The 17,827-nt window shown below is 39.1% G+C and overlaps 1 protein-coding gene across 2 annotated transcripts in view; it reads left to right on the forward strand.

The window, feature by feature from the left end:
* TMEFF1 (transmembrane protein with EGF like and two follistatin like domains 1) overlaps nucleotides 1-17,752 on the forward strand; it is a 148,109-nt gene extending 130,357 nt beyond the window's left edge. For both annotated transcript variants that reach the window (XM_089913466.1, XM_022600111.3), the window contains 3 exons: nucleotides 2,087-2,210; nucleotides 12,989-13,147; nucleotides 16,648-17,752. In XM_089913466.1, the coding sequence (XP_089769592.1) occupies nucleotides 2,087-2,210; nucleotides 12,989-13,147; nucleotides 16,648-16,732 (368 nt within the window). In that variant the 3' untranslated portion in view covers nucleotides 16,733-17,752. The remainder of the gene's footprint in view (nucleotides 1-2,086; nucleotides 2,211-12,988; nucleotides 13,148-16,647) is intronic.
* Nucleotides 17,753-17,827: the final 75 nt, after the last annotated feature.

A 17,827-nucleotide genomic window follows, 5' to 3' on the forward strand; every position in this document is an offset into this window, starting at 1 on the left:
CTGTGCTGTCCAATACGGTAGCTACTAGCCACATGTGACACTGTTGAGTATTTGAAATGTGGCTAGTCGGAATTGAGATGTGCTGTGAGTGTGGAGTGCTCATCAGATTTTGAAGACCTATTTGAGAAAAAAGAATGTAAACTATCAAAATTTTATGTGTTGATTATATATGTTGAAATGCTATTTATTTGATATATTAGGTTAAATAAAATATATGATTCAAATTAATTTATCTATTTCTTTTTACTTTTTAAAAATATGACTACTAGAAAATAAAAAATTATGTACATGTTTTGTATTATACTTCTGATAGACTTTGCTGATCTCATTCAACTCTCTTAGAAATGATTTGACTAAGGTTACAAAATAGCAGAGATACCCTTAAAATTGAGACTTTACGTGTTGGATTTCTCCTAGTTTAGTGCTCTTCCTAGGCATAAATTAGTATAATGTAAATATATAAAATTTGAGGTAAAGTGACGTAAGTTTGGTCTTGTTAAGGATGACGTGATACTCTCTGCTGTAGTTATCATATCTTTGAGCTTAATAGTCATTAAATTGTTTTTCCTTTTGTATGTAAACCTTGATCTCCAGAAAACTCTGCATGTTCAGTTCTCAGTTTTTTCACACTTAGTACTTCTATTCCCATTTCTCCCTTGCTTTTCCTCTCCCCACGCTTGTATAAACAGATATACACATAGCCTCCTATTTATTCCTTCTTAATTTGTCTCCATTAACTTTCTTCAGATTATATTAACACTTTATTTGTATTTTGGGGAGATAAGCCTTTGCTGTTGCATGATCTGGTACATGGAGAGCTGGTTGGTTTAGTGGTCTTGTACGTACATTAATTATCTCACATAATCCTCTCAAAACTGCATTAAGTATAGTCCTGTTGTGGTCCTGACTTTACAGTTGTGAAATCTCAGGCTTAGAGAGGGTGGTATGTTCAACGTCACACAGCTAATTATGCACAGAATCTGTAAGCTGGAACTGTACGAAATGGCAGGAAGCCTGGGAATTTTTGCTACACACGGACAGGCCTGTAAACATTGGGGAACTCTGGGTCCATAGAGCTGAGGACTAAAGTATTAAGTATATGCCAGAAAAAAAAGTTAAAAAAAAATCGATTCCAGATTGTGTATGTGAATGAGTAGGTGCGTATGTAACTATATGAGAGAAAGAGACAAATAAGGATAGAGAGAGAAATGAATGAATGAATGAATATCATTGATTTAGAAGACTGGGTCGCCATGCTTTCATCTTTCCTGCCCTTTTCTATCTTTCCTTCCTGACTCTCTTCCCATTTCTGATAGTGGTATTACTCACCACCCTTCTTATTTTCTTCAGTTCAACACAGTTCAGTTCAAATCAGTATGCCTAAGTCCAAACAGATGTTCATTAACATGTTTACAATGGTTCTCTTTGGTTAGAGGGATTTCAGTTGATTTTAAATTTCTTTTTTATTTGTTCTCTGTATTATTTGAATTTTTTTATAGTAACGTATACAAAGAAAAACTATATAAAAAGAACAACAAAACTATTTTCATTTGGGAAAAAATCAGTATGCTGGATAGTTTTCATACCAAAATAAACCTTTTATCCTAAAATTTCAGAATCTCCTACTTGTTCTCTGCCATACCAGTGTTCTTTGGCCTCAGTTTCATAGCCTCAAGGTGAATGGTTACAGTAAGTCAGCTTTCCAAAAGCCAATGCTGTATACACCATCTCTCTGTCACAGAAGTGAGATTTCTTTTAGAAGTAACATTTATTTTTATAGCAAAGATGTTGAAGGTTTGTTGGTTTTTTTTGTGTTTTTGTTTTTTGGCAGATTGTTTTTAAACAGCAGTAGCTCACAGTGGTCACATCCTGCAAATATTTTTAAATGCTTTGAGTCTAAAGAGCCTACCTGCTGTGTTTGTGGCATAATGAGACCTTGGTTCTTGTCCAGCCTCCTATCTGATACATTTCCTTTCCAAATTACCCAGCAAGGGGTGAATTTATTTGTTGCCTTAGAACCTTTGAAAAGTCCATATTTTTCAGTTTGCTTTTCACTGTTTATTGACCTGTTTTATGTTCTTGTAAGATGCTAGTGATCAAAGGGAAGATGTTTATATTGGAAACCACATGCCTTGCCCTGAAAACCTCAATGGTTACTGCATCCATGGAAAATGTGAATTCATTTATTCTACTCAGAAGGCTTCTTGTAGGTAAGTCAGAGTACCTCCAGATCAGAGGTGAGACATTTTTTCCATCATTGGTCACTGCTCTATAGAAGGCAATGAAATGTGGATTAAAAATATTACTAAAAGGTAGTATTTATTTGCAATTGAGTTAAAAAATAAATTAGCAGCATCATTTGGAAAAAACTGGCAAGTAATATGCAAAAACAAAAACAGATGTTCTCTTAGGGTTTTGAGATGGACTTAACATTTTTAATATTATGCTATGTATTTTTTAATATAAAAATATGCCATAAACCAACATTATTCTGGTTTTTAAGCAGTCTATCACAGAGTGGTTTGAGGGACTAGAGAATGTGTTAAGAACCGAGGACGTGAAACTCAAATAAAATTTATAGTAAAATAGATTTCTAAAAATAAGGGAATGTGGATGTAGAATCAGGTGTGATATGAGAGATGGAAACAGAAAGGGTGTGAATCTTTAACTGTGTGATTCCAGAGAGGTTATGCAACTTGTTGAAACTCAGCAGCAAGTTAGAAATAGAGCTGAGACAAAACTAGGTCTCAAATTTCCTGATACTCAACCTGATGATCTTTGTGCTTTTTGCTCTTCTGTGTCTGTACTGATAACACTTCTTGCCGCTGCTTCTGGGAGCTTGTCTTCCACCTCAGGATGGTCTAGTGGGCCAGGCAATGTTTCCAGACTGGGGGAGATTGCTCTCATTCTGCTCACTCCTGCCCCCCTGCAGTTTGGCCAGTGAATCTTTCTCTCAAGAAGTAAAAGAAAGCTGTGTGAAACCAGGTCTCCTGGTTCCTCTATTCCTTTAGCTCCATTCTCCTGACTCTTTACCCCCCTGCCCCACTCTCCTCCTACTTAAAAAATAAAACAAAACACTATAAACTGTTTTAATGGTTACTAAGAATTCTTTGTTAAGCTTTCTGCTTCTTCCTGATTGAAAGGTTTTCTTGTCTTTGAAGGAGCTAGCACCAGCCTCCCCCCCACCCCACCCCTTTTCCTGAACATTGAAAAAAATACAGCCATGCTGTGGTACATATATGCAATGGAATATTACTCAGCCATAAAAAGAAATGAAATTGAATTATTTGTAGTGAGGTGGATGGACCTAGAGTCTGTCATACAGAGTGAAGTAAGTCAGAAAGAGGAAAACAAATACCGTATGCTAGCACATATATATGGAATCTAAGGGGAAAAATAATGGTTCTGATGAACCTAGGGGCAGGACAGGAATAAAGATGCAGACATAGAGAATGGACTTGAGGACACGGGGAGGGGGAGGGGGAATCTGGGACGAAGTGAGAGAGTAGTATTGACATATACACACTACCAAACGTAAAATAGCTAGCTAGTGGGAAGCAGCCGCATAGCACAGGGAGATCAGCTCACAGGGAGATCAGCTCGGTGATTTGTGACCACCTAGAGGGGTGGGATAGGGAGGGTGGGAGGGAGGGAGATGCAAGAGGGTAGAGATACGGGAACATACATAATAACTGATTCACTTTGTTATAAAGCAGAAACTAACACACCATTGTAAAGCAATTATACTCCAATAAAGATGTTAAAAAAAAATACAGCCATGCAAGGGAGAACAGGCCAGTTTTAAAATAAAATCATACAGTGGATTCCTCATACTTGTCTCACAGTGACATACATACCTTGAAAGAAGATCAGATCGTGTTGTCCTCTTAGGATAGAGTGTCTTTTAAGATACCTAACATTGAGGGATGAGAGAGGATGATGTCCTGATAATGAAGTGATACCAGGTCACTTTGTAGTATTTTACTCATTGACAGTAAGAAGACTGAATGGGGGCTTCCCTGGTGGTGCAGTGGTTGGGGATCCGCCTGCCAATGCAGGGGACATGGGTTCGAGCCCTGGTCCGGGAGGATCCTACATGCCGCAGAACAACTAAGCCTGTGCACCACAACTACTGAAGCCTGCACGCCTATAGCCCGTGCTCTGCAGCAAGAGAAGCCACCGCAGTGAGAAGCCCGTGCACCGCAGCGAATAGTGGTCCCTGCTCGCCGCAAGTAGAGGAAGTCCCGTGTGCAGCAACGAAGACCCAACGCAGCCAAAAATAAAAATAAATAAATAAATAAAATAAAAAAACAAAAACAGAAAAGAGAACTGAAGAATAGACCAAATTTGTTTAAAAAAAACAAAAGAAGACTGAATGGTTTAGTAGTTAAAGGCTTTGGAATCAGATATATCGGATTGGCCAGTTTTTGGCTATGCCCTTTGGAAGTTACTTAAAATTTCTAAGCCTCATTTTCCTTATTTGTAAAAAAAATAATAATGGTACTTGTTTCCTAGTGTCGTTAAAATTAAATGAGCTAGTGTATGCAAAGTGCTGAGCACGGTGCCTGTTACACAATGTGTGTTTAAGAAATAGCAATTGATGTTATTAGACTGTACACACCATTAGGTTTGGGACTCTGCTCTGCCAACCACTCTCCCCCTAGTGCCTAGCATAGGGCCACTTCCAGTAGCTACTCAGTAAATAGTTTTTGAATGACATGTGATGATGGCCAACTTTTCCCTCTTCTTCAGACCAGAGGTGTTTCTTAAATGCTACAGAATCTCTTTTCTGCATTCTTGTAACTCCAAAAAGCAGGTGATCTTTTGTTTTTTTTGTCTAAGCATTTATAGTGTCCACAAGAACCAGGCCATAGTATCACGTGCATTTCCACTGGTAGGTGTATGTGTTTGAGTAGCAGGAAACAGGCAGGGATGAACACCCTTTAGGCACAGTCCTATTATTAGGTTAAAATCTTTTAGCATTGTCCCATCATTAGTTTGTTTATCTATTGCCTATTTGGTACCAAATCCTACCTGGCACTGGGGTCTCAAATTCAAATATGACGTGGATCTAGCCTTCAAAAAAACATACAGTCTGGTGGCCGCGACTGACAAATAATACACAATTAAAATATAATATGAAAAATGCTATCATACATAGATATGCATGAGGTGATTTGGGACTTCAAAAAAGCACTTCAACCTGAAGGGGGCATGGAGGACATTGCAGGAGGAGGGACAAGTCTTACAGGGACATTTGTGCCAACCCAGGAGGTTGTCCTCTGTCTTAAAGGCAGTGAGAAGCCATTTAAGGATTTAAACAAGAACGATGTGGTCAGATCTGAAAGCCACCCTGGTGGCTTGGTGAAAAATGGATTAGAAGACTGAATGTTAGGAGACTGTGTATGAGTGAACAGTGAGAGCCTGAGCCAAGTGAAGAAGTTGTAGTGGGAATGAGATGAGGAGATAAGTTGCAGAGAGAAAATAGGTGGCTGAATCCATAGGTTTTGGTGACCAGTTGGGTATGAAGATGGGAATGTGGGAGTTGGTGGAGGGTCATGGGAAGGAAGAATTAAGAGTCTCCCTGGTTCCTGGCTGATGCAGAATTGAGTGGGGAAGGAGAATGGGGGCAGGAGGTTTGCGGGGACATGATGTACTGAGCTTAGTAATGCTTGGCCTCAGGTGCCTGTGGGCTATCCTCTTACCTAGTAGGCTACTGGGTATCTGTGGTTTTGGAACTCATGAGACAGATGCACATTGAAGGTGTGTTTGGGAATCATTCCATCTCTAGCGTATCCCTTCTAATTCCTACTCAGCAGTCCTTCCACCCCACTGGGCCTCCAAGTAACTGATCTCTCACCCTGCATGTCCTCATCGCCTCCTTACTCAGCTTAACTCGTGGTCAGTCCTTGCAGTCCGTCTCTTGCTTCATCATATACTCACTTGACAAAACTATAATCCAGGTTCATTCCAGCTTCCCGCCTGCTGTATACCTACACTCACCAGACTGACTGGTCTCACTGACCTTTATACTCAGTGGGCTCTGTATACTGCCTGCAGTCACTCTATAACTGTGGTCCATTCATCCTCCTGTCCTAGATAAGGTGACTGCTTTATACCGTCACCCCTCTCTTCAGACTGTCAACACCTCCTCTCTCATCCTCACTGTCAGCTGATGATCTTGTTTCCAAGTTCACTGAGAAAACTGAAGCAATATGAGGAGAATTTTTACTATCACTGCCAGCAGTGCTCCCCCCTTTTCTTCTTATCATATATTCTTGTGTACATATATTTTTTAATATATTTGTAAATATATTTTTATTTCTTTTACCTTGAAAGATATTTGTCATTCTTACCTCTACCAGCTGCTGTCCCATTTCTGTCCTTTCCTTTGTAGAAGAACTCAAAACAGTTGTCTATAATCTGTCTTCAGTTTCTCACTTCCCATCTCTCATGAATCCATCCCAATAGGCTTTTGCCACCTAGCACTTCACTGAGACTGTTCTTGTTACTAAATTCATTAGTCAATTCTCAGTCTTAAATTACTTTTGAACGATCAGTGGCGTTTGACCTCCTGTGTGATAGACATTCTTCACTTGGCTTCCAGGACGACACTCTCTTGGTTTTCTCCTACCTCACTGGCCATTCCTTTCAGCCTTCTTGCCTGGGTCCTCTTTTGCTTCCTGGTCTCTCAGTGTTGGTGTACCACCAGGATCCAGCCCTGGTCCTTTTCCTTAGTGATTCCATCCAGCCTCAGGGCTTTACATGTCGTATTCCATGACCCCCAGACCTCTCTCCTCAGTGTGGGACTCACAGATCTCTCTCCCTCACTGCCATTTTCACATGGTTGTCTGACACCCCAAGCTAACAGGACCTAAGCTGATCTGATCTGTCTACCCTCCCGTAAACCTGTTCCATCTATAACTTCTCCATCTCAGTTGATGCCAACTCCATCTTTTCATTGGTTTAGACAAAACACTTCTGATACATCTTTGACTTCTGTCTGTGTTATACTCCATATTTAGTCAGTTGAAGAGTCCTGTTCGCTCTATTTCAGAATATATCCAGAATTTGATTACTTCTCATCATTGTCACTGCCATTCCTAGTCTAGGCACCATTTTTCCCCTCTGGCATTATGCAGTAGCCTTCCTGATTGTATCCTAAATAGTCCATATTCAACACAGCAGCCAGAGTGAGACTTTTAAAATAAAAGTCAGTTCATGTCCTTCTTCTGCTAATGCCCTTCCAGCAACTCCTCCATCTTCTGAATGAGGAGAACTTCACAGGTGGGCCCCTTTACCTCTCTGTCTTGGTCCCCTGCTTCCCTTCGGCTGGCCCACTCCAGCCATACTTGCTATTTCTTGGACACACCGTGCACCTATGCTCCCACCTCAGGACCTTTGTGCTGACTCTTCCTTTGCCTGTTATGCTGTCCTCCCACTTGTCCACATGGCAAACTCCCTGACCTCTTTCACATCCTTATTCACATGTCTCTTACTGAAGCCTACCTTGACCACCTTACTTAAAGCTGCAGTCCTCCCTTCCTGGCCCATACCTGGCATTCATGTTATCCCTTAGTTCTCTCTCTCCTCTCTCTTGTGTGGTACACGTCACCTTCTAACATAACCATTTAATTTGCTTAGCGTGTTTCTTGACCCTCCCTCCCTGACTAGAGGGTAAACAGGCCAGAGATCTTTGTTCACTGATGTAACCCAAATGCCCATTATAGTACTTGGCACATGTCAGGTTCTCAATAAATGTGTTAAATGGATGAGTGAATGAGTCAGCCCATGAGGCCATGGGAGTGAATGAGATTACTATGGAGGGTATGGGGATGAAAGAATAGGCAGTAGAGGACCAAATGTCTGGATCTGCCTTTAATCAGCAACAGAAAAAGTAGTGCTAACCTAGAAGTTAATACTCTGGGTATTTGGAGAGTATAACCCTAAAGTCAGGTGCAGAAAATAATGTCCAGGGAGGATTGCCTGAATCATATATGGCCTATACATTTTTTTTGATATTCTGATTTTTTTGTGTGTGTGTGTGTGTGGTACGCGGGACTCTCACTGTTGTGGCCTCTCCCATTGCGGAGCACAGGCTCCGGACACGCAGGCTCAGTGGCCATGGCTCACGGGTCCAGCCGCTCCGCGGCATGTGGGATCTTCCTGGACCGGGGCACGAACCCGTGTTCCCTGCATCGGCAGGCGGACTCTCAACCACTGTGCCACAATGGAAGCCCGATATTCTGATTTTTAATCTTTGGGTTAAGCTAAAGTGTCAGAGAGCTGAATAACTAGGACATTGTTATAGCTCCCTATGGAACTATTTTTATTTCACTGAGCTTTGAGTTTTGGCTGTTAGCCTACCATGAAAGGCATTATTTTAAATAATCCTATGAGACTTCATTATTGAATTTATTGCAGCTATATTATTGAGGGAAGTTCCCTGTATGAGAAAGTATCCTCCTTTTTTTTTTGGTCACACCACGTGGCTTGTGGTGATCTTAGTTCCCCGACCAGGGATTGAACCTGTGCCCTTGGCACTGAAAGCACCTAGTCCTAACTACTGGACCGCCAGGGAATTACCAGAAAATACCCTCTTTAAGTGAGGACTAATGAGATAAAGTTCCCTTAAATTTATTAAAAATAGTAACTGTGATTCTTTATTTTTTTAAATTGAAGTATAATTGATTTACAATATTATATTAGTTTCAAGTATACAGCATAGTGTTTCAGTATTTTTATACATTATACTCCATTAAAAGTTATTACAAAATAAAGGCTATAATTCCCCGTGCTGTACAATATATCCTTGTTGCTTATCTATTTTAACCATAGTAGTTTGTATCTCTTAATGCCATACCCCTATCTTGCACCTCCTCCCTTCCACCTCCCCTCTGGTAACCACTAGTTTGTTTCCTATATCTGTGAGTCTGTTTCTTTTTTGCTATCTACATTCGTTTTATTTTTTAGATTCCACAAATAAGTGATATCATACACTATTTGTCTTTCTCTGACTTATTTCACTAAGCATAATATTCTCTATGTCCTTCCATGTTGCTGCAGATGGCAGAATTTCATTCATTTTTATGGCCGAGGAGTGTTCCATTGTATATATATATATTGCACATCTTTTTTATCCATTTGTCTGTTGATGCATACTTGGATTGCTTCCGTATCTTGGCTATTGTAAATAGTGCTGCTATGAACATTGGGATGTATGTATCTTTTCAGGTTAGTGTTTTTGTTTTTTTCTGGATATATGTCCAGGAGTGGAATTTCTGTGTCATAAGGTAGGTCTATTTTAGTTTTTTGAGGAATCTCCATACTGTTTTCTGTTTTCCATAGTGGCTGCACAATTTACATTCCCACCAACAGTGTAGGAGGGTTCCCTTTTCTCCACATCATTGCCAACATTTGTTATTTGTGGACTTTTTGATGATTGCCATTCTGACAGATGTGAGGTGATATCTCATTTTTTTTTGTTTTACATTATGTTAATAAATAGAGATGTTGAGCATCTTTTCATGTGTAAGCCATCTGTGTGTCTTCTTTGGAAAAATGTCTATTCAGGTCTTCTGCCCATTTTTTTTTTTTTAATTTTTAAAATTTATTTTTATTTTTGGTTGCATTGGGTCTTAGTTTCGGCACGCAGGATCTTCGTTGAGGCATGCGGGATCTTAAGTTGTGGCGCGAGGGCTCCTCGTTGCAGTGCGTGGGCTTCTCTATAGCTGTGGCGTGTGGGTATTCTCTCTCTAGTTGTGGCACACAGGCTTCAGGGCACGTGGGCTCTGTAGTTTGTGGCATGCAGTCTCTCTAGTTGAGGCGCGTGAGCTCAGTAGTTGTGGCATGTGGGTTTAGTTGTCCCATGGCATGTGGGATCTTAGTTCCCTGAGCAGGGATCGAACCTGCGCCCCCTGCATTGTAAGGCGGATTCTTTACCACTGGACCACCAGGGAAGTACCTTCTGCCCATTTTTTGATTGGTTTGTTTTTTTGATATTGAGTTGTATGAGCTGATTATATATTTTGGGTATTATCTCCTTATAAGTCGTATCATTTGCAAATATTTTCTGCCATTCAGTAGGTGGTCTTTTTGTTTTGTCTATGGTTTCCTTTGCTGTGCAAAAGCTTTTAAGTTTCATTTGGTCCCATTTGTTCAGTTTTGCTTTTATTTCTTTTGCCTTGGGAGCTATATCCAAAAAACTATCGCTACGATTTATGTCAGAGTGTTCTGCCTATGTTCTCTTCTAGGTGTTTCATGGTTTTCAGGTCTTATGTTTAGGTTTAATCCATTTTGAGTTTATTTTTGCATATGGTGTGAGGAAATGTTGTAATCTCATTCTTTTACATGTAGTTGTCCAGTTACTGTGATTCTTTTGAACAACTGGCTTGATTTTCTTTTGTGGAGATTGTATTTTGTATCAGTGATTTTCTCTCTTTTCCTTTTCCTTTTCCTTTTTCATTTCCTTTTCCTTCTCCCCTCCCCTTTCCTTCTCCCCTCCCCTTTCCTTCTCCCCTCCCCACCCCTCCCCTTTCCCTCCCCACCCCTCCCCTTTCCCTCCCCTCCCCTCCCCTCCCCTCCCCTTTCCCTCCCCTCCCCTCCCCTCCCCTCCCCTCCCCTCCCCTCCCCTCCCCTTTCCCTCCCCTCCCCACCCCTCCCCTTTCCCTCTGCTCCCCTCCCCTCCCCTTTCCCTCCCCTCCCCTCCGCTCCTCTCCTCTCCCCTTCTTTCCTTCATCCAATGGTTTTTAGTGTATTCACAGAGTTGTGCAGTCACCACAGTCAGTTTTACATTTCATTACCCCAAGAGGAAACTCTATACCCTTTAGCTATTACTCCCAAATCTCCCCATCCTCCTCAGCCTTAGACAACTAATAATCTACTTTGTCTCTATAGATTTATCTATTCTGGTCATTTCATTTAAGTGGATTATATTCATATAATATTTGGTCTTCTGTGTATTTCACTTAGCATACTGTTTCCAAGTTTTATCCATGTTGTGGCATATATCGGTATGTTGTTCCTTTTTGTGGCTGAATAATATTTCATTGGATGGGTAATGCCACATTTTTTAATACACTTACCAGTTCATGAATAGTTGGACTGTTTCCACTTTTTGGCTATTAAGAATAATGCTGCCTTGAATAATTTTGTGTTTTTGTGTGGACATATGTTTTAATTTCACTTGGGTAATTGCCTAGGAGTGGAATTGCTGGGCTAAATGCTAACTCTATGTTTAACTTTTTGAGGAACTGCTGGACTATTATCAAAAGTGGCTGCATCATTTTATGTTCTCTAGAGTAACCTTGCCATCACTTGTTATTATCTGACTTTTTGATTCTAATGGGTATATTAGATACCTCATCGTACTGTGGTTTTGATTTGTATTTCCATGATGACTAATGATGTTAATGCTTATTTGTCATTTATCTATCTTGTTTGGAGAAATGTCTATTCAGATATTTTGCCTATTTTGTATTTTTTGGTCTTTTTGTTAATGAATTGTAATCGTTTTTTTATATATTGTAGATACAGTCTCTTATCAGATATATAGTTTGCAAAAATTTTCTCCTGTGGGTTATCTTTTCACTTTCTTGATAGTGTCCTTATGTACAAAAGATTTAATTTTGATTTAGCCCAATTTAACTTTTTTGTTGTTGTTTTTGTTGTCATATGAAGAAATCATTGCCTCATCTAAGGTCATGAATATTTACTTTCCTTTTTTCCCCCCAAAGAGTTTTGTAGTTTTAGCTCTTACATTTAGATCTGTGATCCATTTGACTTAATTTGTGTATGTTGTGAGAAAGAGGTCCAGCTTCATTCTTTTGTATGTGGATGCCCAATTGTCCCAGCACCATTTGTTGAAGAGACTGTTCTTTTCCCATCAAGTTGTCTTAGCACCCTTGTCGAAAATCAGTTGATCATAGATGTATGGGTGTATTTATGGGCTCTCAATTATGTTTTCTGATCTGTATATCTACTGTACTACTATTTTCTGTCTGCTAGGAAGCTTAGAACCCAGTGTGCAACCTTCTGGCAGGCGGCTAGGAACTTCAAGGGTAGGAATGGTGGACTCACGTCACCCCTGGCTTCCCCTGTTTACTTCCAGGTTTCTTTCTTGCTATGTGTGTTTTATTAAAAACTATTTTTTTGTAATGAAGTGTGGGTCATTAATAAATATCCTTACACGTCAGATGTTTTATTAATCAGTTCTAACTGAAGGCTGGCTAATTTACACATTTTGCTTCTGTCAACTAAAAAATGGGAATTTTCTATTAAGTATCTTAAATGTTTCCCCCTGTCAAGTTACTATCATCACCTGATGTTGCCTTTTTATTTACTCTTAATTGGAATTCAGATAATTTCTAAGATTCACACCTATTTGACTGCTTGGCTGTGTTTCTGTCATTAATAACTTATTTTCATCTCCCCCCCTGCATTTTAAGTGATTGTATTATGTGTACTGAAAAGTATCTTGAATATAATTTGGTGTTATGTTCAGAGAACTGTAAATGTTTATATCTATTTATTCAATAATCCCACTTCCAAGTATCTAGCCTGAGGGATAACACTAAATATAGAAAAGTGCACATTCATCATAATATCCACCACACCTAATCCATAATTCTGAAAAATGGAAAATAACTGATACGTCTAAGAGCAAGGAATAGATAAGTTAGCTGTATTATAGCCACCGAATGGGATATTGTGAATCCATTTTTAAATGGCAGTAATAAAGTAGTATAAAGACTACTTAGCAGCTTTAAAATTAATGTGATATAATGATAAGTGGAAGAGGCACTTTATACAGTAGTCATATTAGAAAGAGTAGAAGGAAATACAATGATGGCAATTTTTTTTTTTTTTTAGATGGTGGGAGAGTGCCTGATTTGCTGTTTTTGTTAAGTTTGTCATTCTTTTGTATGTTTTAATTTTAAAACCTGGAATTATTGAAATTTATAGGAATGCTTTTTTTTCCCTTTTTCAGATGTGAATCTGGTTACACTGGACAGCACTGTGAAAAGACAGACTTTAGTATTCTCTATGTAGTGCCAAGTAGGCAAAAGCTCACTCATGTTCTTATTGCAGCAATTATTGGAGCTGTACAGATTGCCATTATAGTAGCAATTGTCATGTGCATAACAAGGTAGGTAATGGCCTAAGAAACACCAACTTTCAATTAGAGGTGGGTGGCTGTTAAAGAAGAACCTTGAAACACTCAAAATGATAGGGACTTTATGTCCACCAGCCTATTAGGAAGAAATCCTAGGATCAGTTCTCTAAGGTTTCCATGTAGGTCTGACCTCTCAGTGTCTTGCTGCTTTAGAATTTGGTCAAGAACTCACTCCCAGGGTTACAGGCTGCAAGCAGAGGAAGCGTGAGGATATTCAGTGGCATAAAGGAATTTCGAGATCTTAGAACTATGTGTGTGCTTCAAGCACTGAATTTAGGGACAGCGATGGTAGCAGAATGGTCTGCACATGCACGTAAGAGCCATGCAGAAACTTTTTAAGTCCTGCAGAACTGACTAGGTCTTATGCCCTAGGAATATACTTTATCCATAGTAAATATAATAAGGGAAGAAATCAGAGGTTAAAGAAAACCGCTTTTTTATATGTTGTCTTAACATTACTTCATTTTCTGGAATACAGTCATAAATATTAAACTTCAAAATTCTCTTATCATAACTAAAACTGTTGGAGTTTATCATAACTAGCCCCCAAACTAAAGGATGTATTTGGAGTGCAATTAGCCTAAAAATGGGTGTTTTCCAGGCTGAGTGGAAATATGTAAGTCAGAACTGAACTGGACCTGGGAGAAGTAAAAGCAAATTAAGTTCATCTTGTCTTTATGCTTCCCAGTCTCATGTCTTTTCTTCTTGCTTGCTTTGTCCTACCTCCTTTAAGGCTTGGTTCAGAGTCCCATAAACATCATCTCCATACTCTTCTGTATTATTCTGGGCAGAGGGCTGGAATTCATCAAGTGCAGATATTGGCAGGCCGTGATGGATTTATGGCTCTTCTATCCACAGACAGGATAGAAGCAGATCATCAGTGGTCTCAGCCATCTGGAGCTAAAATGATAAATCTAGAAATGATAAAAAATATTCTCTGAGAAGCAGGTATTTTTCATAAAATGTAAGCACTAAAGCCAGTGGACTTTTATTCTGTAGAACAGATGATCTGCCCTTAGGCAAGACTACTGAGTATAAAATTTGACAGTAGATTAAAGTAGAGACATAATATTATAAAAAATAATGACAGCACACAGAGAAAATAGAAAAAAAAAACTACCATGTAACAGCAGGGCTGCCTGTGGCTATTTAACATAGGCTCAGAGGTTAAATAATTTGCCTGTGGTCATCCAGCTAGCAAGTGGAAGTGTCTGGATTTGGATTTGGTGCTGCCTCATTTCCTAAATCATTCCTCTTTCCACTGAACCACCAAGAGGAAGAGGGTCTGTGTTGAGTCATCTTGGGAAATATATTTGCCAAGTATGACCATTGCATGGGAGCAAGGTTCAAACTTGATTTTGTAGTGGTTCAGGGTTTTTGAACAGGGGAGGGACTTGGTATGAACCATTTTTCCAGAGCATTAATCCGAGGGTCATCTGAAAAATTCACCAGAGGAGAGAAAATGTGAGGTTGGGGGAGACCATTTAGGACATTATTAGAGTAAAGCAGGAGTGGAGTAATAGATGATTTTGAAGATGAATGAAAGAAATAAGGTAATTAGGTAAAGGGAAGGGAAGATTTTGAGACCCAGTGACAGTGCCATCTTTAAGATCAAAGGATGTTAAAGTCAGCAGGGAGTTATTTTGCATTCAACCCCTTCATTCTAGAGAAGTGAGGAAACTGGAGCCCTGGGATGGGAAGTATCTTAGCCAAGATCACAGAGATAGTTCAGCCCTTTTACAGATCCTATCCAGCCTTTTGTCCAGCTCTCTGCTTTGATTCTCACTGTGCTGTAATCCTCAACGACTAAATTAAAGATACCTGGCAAGTAGTTTTCAAGGTAGTACCCCCCCCCCCCAATTTATACCCCAAATGCATTTGCTGCCTTCACAGACATGTCAGCATTGCCATATATTTATTTTTAACTGTGTTACAGTGTCTTCACTGCCCTCCATCTCTATGTCTGAAGGGTCATCTCATTGATTTTATCATAGATCTCTCCCTGAGGGCTTTTTATTGTGGCATTTTCTCCTCTAGAACGTCTTGCTTATGTGGATCTAGGATATTATAATTATGCGCCTGGACTTATCTGCATTGCATTTTTAAGGAGTGCCTCTCCCACATAGTCCATTACAGGACAGCTGTTCACTTATCCTGGGGTGGCTGTTACATATGAGGAATCTTCCTTTAAAAGGATGTTCTCACTGACCCACTTATCAAGACTGCATAAGTGAAATTTTCTTCTTTTATGCTTGTAATCTTTCATGTTGAACATCACCTTAGCCAGGTCCCTTTATTGTATAGATGAAAAAACCGTGGTCCCGGGAAGTTGGAACTTGTCCAATGTCAAGGTGAGCTTGTGACAGTTGCAGAGGCTTGCTTGCCCTCTCAACCAGTGTCCCCATTTATGAAATGGAGATGATTCCATCACTGTCTACCTCCAAGTGTTTTTATGAGGGTGAGTAAGATAAAATCTGTGAAAAACAGTTATGTAAAATGGAAGCATTACCATCAAGGCTTTTAAGTCAAGACAAAGTAGTGCTCTTTGAAACTGAATAAAAACCTGGAACCTTACAGTAGAAGCACTCATTCTCTCAAGACTTTCTTTCCATTAGATTATAAGTTCCTTGCTGGCAGAGATTTTAGAGGTTAGTCCAACTTTAATATTTGCTTATAGGAAGAGGAGGTTGCACAGCTAGTTTCTAGCAGAGCCCAAACTCAGAATTACTGGAACTCATCTCAGTCCCTTTATTCCATGTTGTGTAGCATAGCACTTTGTGCACAGTAAGAGCTGATATGTTTGCATTCTAGTGGGCAGGCACAAGAGCAGTGACGGCACGATGAGCTTTATACCCCCGCGGAGGAACATGTACGGAACAGTGAGAGCAGAGTCGAGGAATATCCCTTATGCCTCGGAGGGCAGTTCTATTCTGGATTCTGTGGTGTGCCCTAGAAGGGTGTGGAATGACTTCTTCTTAGTTACTGTCTAAAATTGCTAGGCATTTCTTGTGTATTCTGATCTGAGGTTAATAAGCACATTTCTTCCTGATTTCTCCTTCATTTAAGCTGTCCTTGTCATTTTTGGGGGTGTCATCATGCTCAGGGAAAGTACATAAGCCAGGAGCCTTTCTACTGTCACAAGTTTATATGTTAGCAGTCACTGTGTCTTGGGAGCTGCCAGGCCAGAAGAAGGGTGGGGATTCCTCTTGGGGATGCACATGCACCAGGGGAGACTCCAGGAGTGAGTTCCATTTGTATTCATACCTGCATTATATATCTAACCCTCTTACCTCCCAGCTTTATAGAGAAGATGGCAGTCTGACATGTTGGTCTCTCATCAAATAGCGTCTGTTTCCCTTTCATGTGGTCACATGCAGTATGGCTTTACGTGTGAAGTGTGTGTTACTCTGGAAACATTTGAAATATCCTAAACAAAATGACATTTTTCTTTCTTTTTTTTCTTAATTCAACAGAAAATGCCCTAAAAACAATAGAGGACGACGACAGAAGCAAAACCTAGGTCATTTTACTTCAGATACATCATCCAGAATGGTTTAAACTGATGACTTTTATATGTACACTGACCATGTGATGTACATTTGTCTTTTTTTAAAGAATGGAAATATTTATTTCAGAGGCCTTATTTTTGGACATTTTTAGTGTAGTACTGTTAGCTCGTATTTAGAATATTCAGCTACAACAGTTTTGGACTGTTTAGTAGTCTTTGTTTTATGTTTTTAAATACAGAAATTGATTTCACAAATTTGTACCACATGGTAATTCTAAGACTTGTTCTTTACCCATGGAATGTAATATTTTTGCAAAGATGGACCACTTCACAAATGGTTATAAAGTCAGACCCACTTCTTCCACAATGACCACAGCAAATGACCAAGCATGAACTGAAGGTAAAGATGTTTACAGATTACTTTTCTTACAAAAGAAAATCTAGAAGACTCTGTGTTTAGACATTTCAATGTTTTTGAGATTTATTAACCGATTTTTTAGACACTGCCTATTGCATGAATTGTAAAGCTGTGTGTGTTAGATGTAAAATATTTATAAGGTGTATGGACTGGAATTTGATCCTTTCTCTCCTTGAAAAAATAATTCTGAATTTTTAAAAGTATATGGAAGCAATGATGGAACGGATCACTGAAAAGTAGATTTAGATGTTGTGAAAATAGTCTGTTTAACAAACAGATTGGAATAAAGCCTACTCTATCATTTAAACTACTTCTGTACACATTCATTTTTAAAGAAATATTTGTTTTAACATAAATAAACCAATTGTATCAGTGTTTGTGAATAAATGCAAAAATGATTGTTAACGATGGGTGCTCTTCACATGAGCTTAAAAATCATCTAAGACCTCTATCCAAATTTGTCCTGTAGTAATAGCTATACTAATAGATTGTTGGTGTTTAAAGATCTGAAGTGTGAATAGAATGTATTCAGCTGTTTAACATGTAGTTTAGGTATTCAGAAGTATGCATGTAGAATTTAAGAATATGTTCAAAATATTAATTTTAATATTTGGTTTGGAAAAGCATGTTATAATATAATGTTTTCACTATACGGCCTCTGTTTTGGTGTGTTTATTTACTGCATTCTTTGATATTGACATATCAGTATGTTTATATGTGAAATTAA

The sequence above is a fragment of the Delphinapterus leucas genome, chromosome 6 (genome assembly GCF_059928025.1).
Source record: "Delphinapterus leucas isolate spDelLeu-1000000601 "Yukka" chromosome 6, BTC_Dleu_Yukka2, whole genome shotgun sequence".
Lineage (NCBI taxonomy): Eukaryota > Metazoa > Chordata > Mammalia > Artiodactyla > Monodontidae > Delphinapterus > Delphinapterus leucas.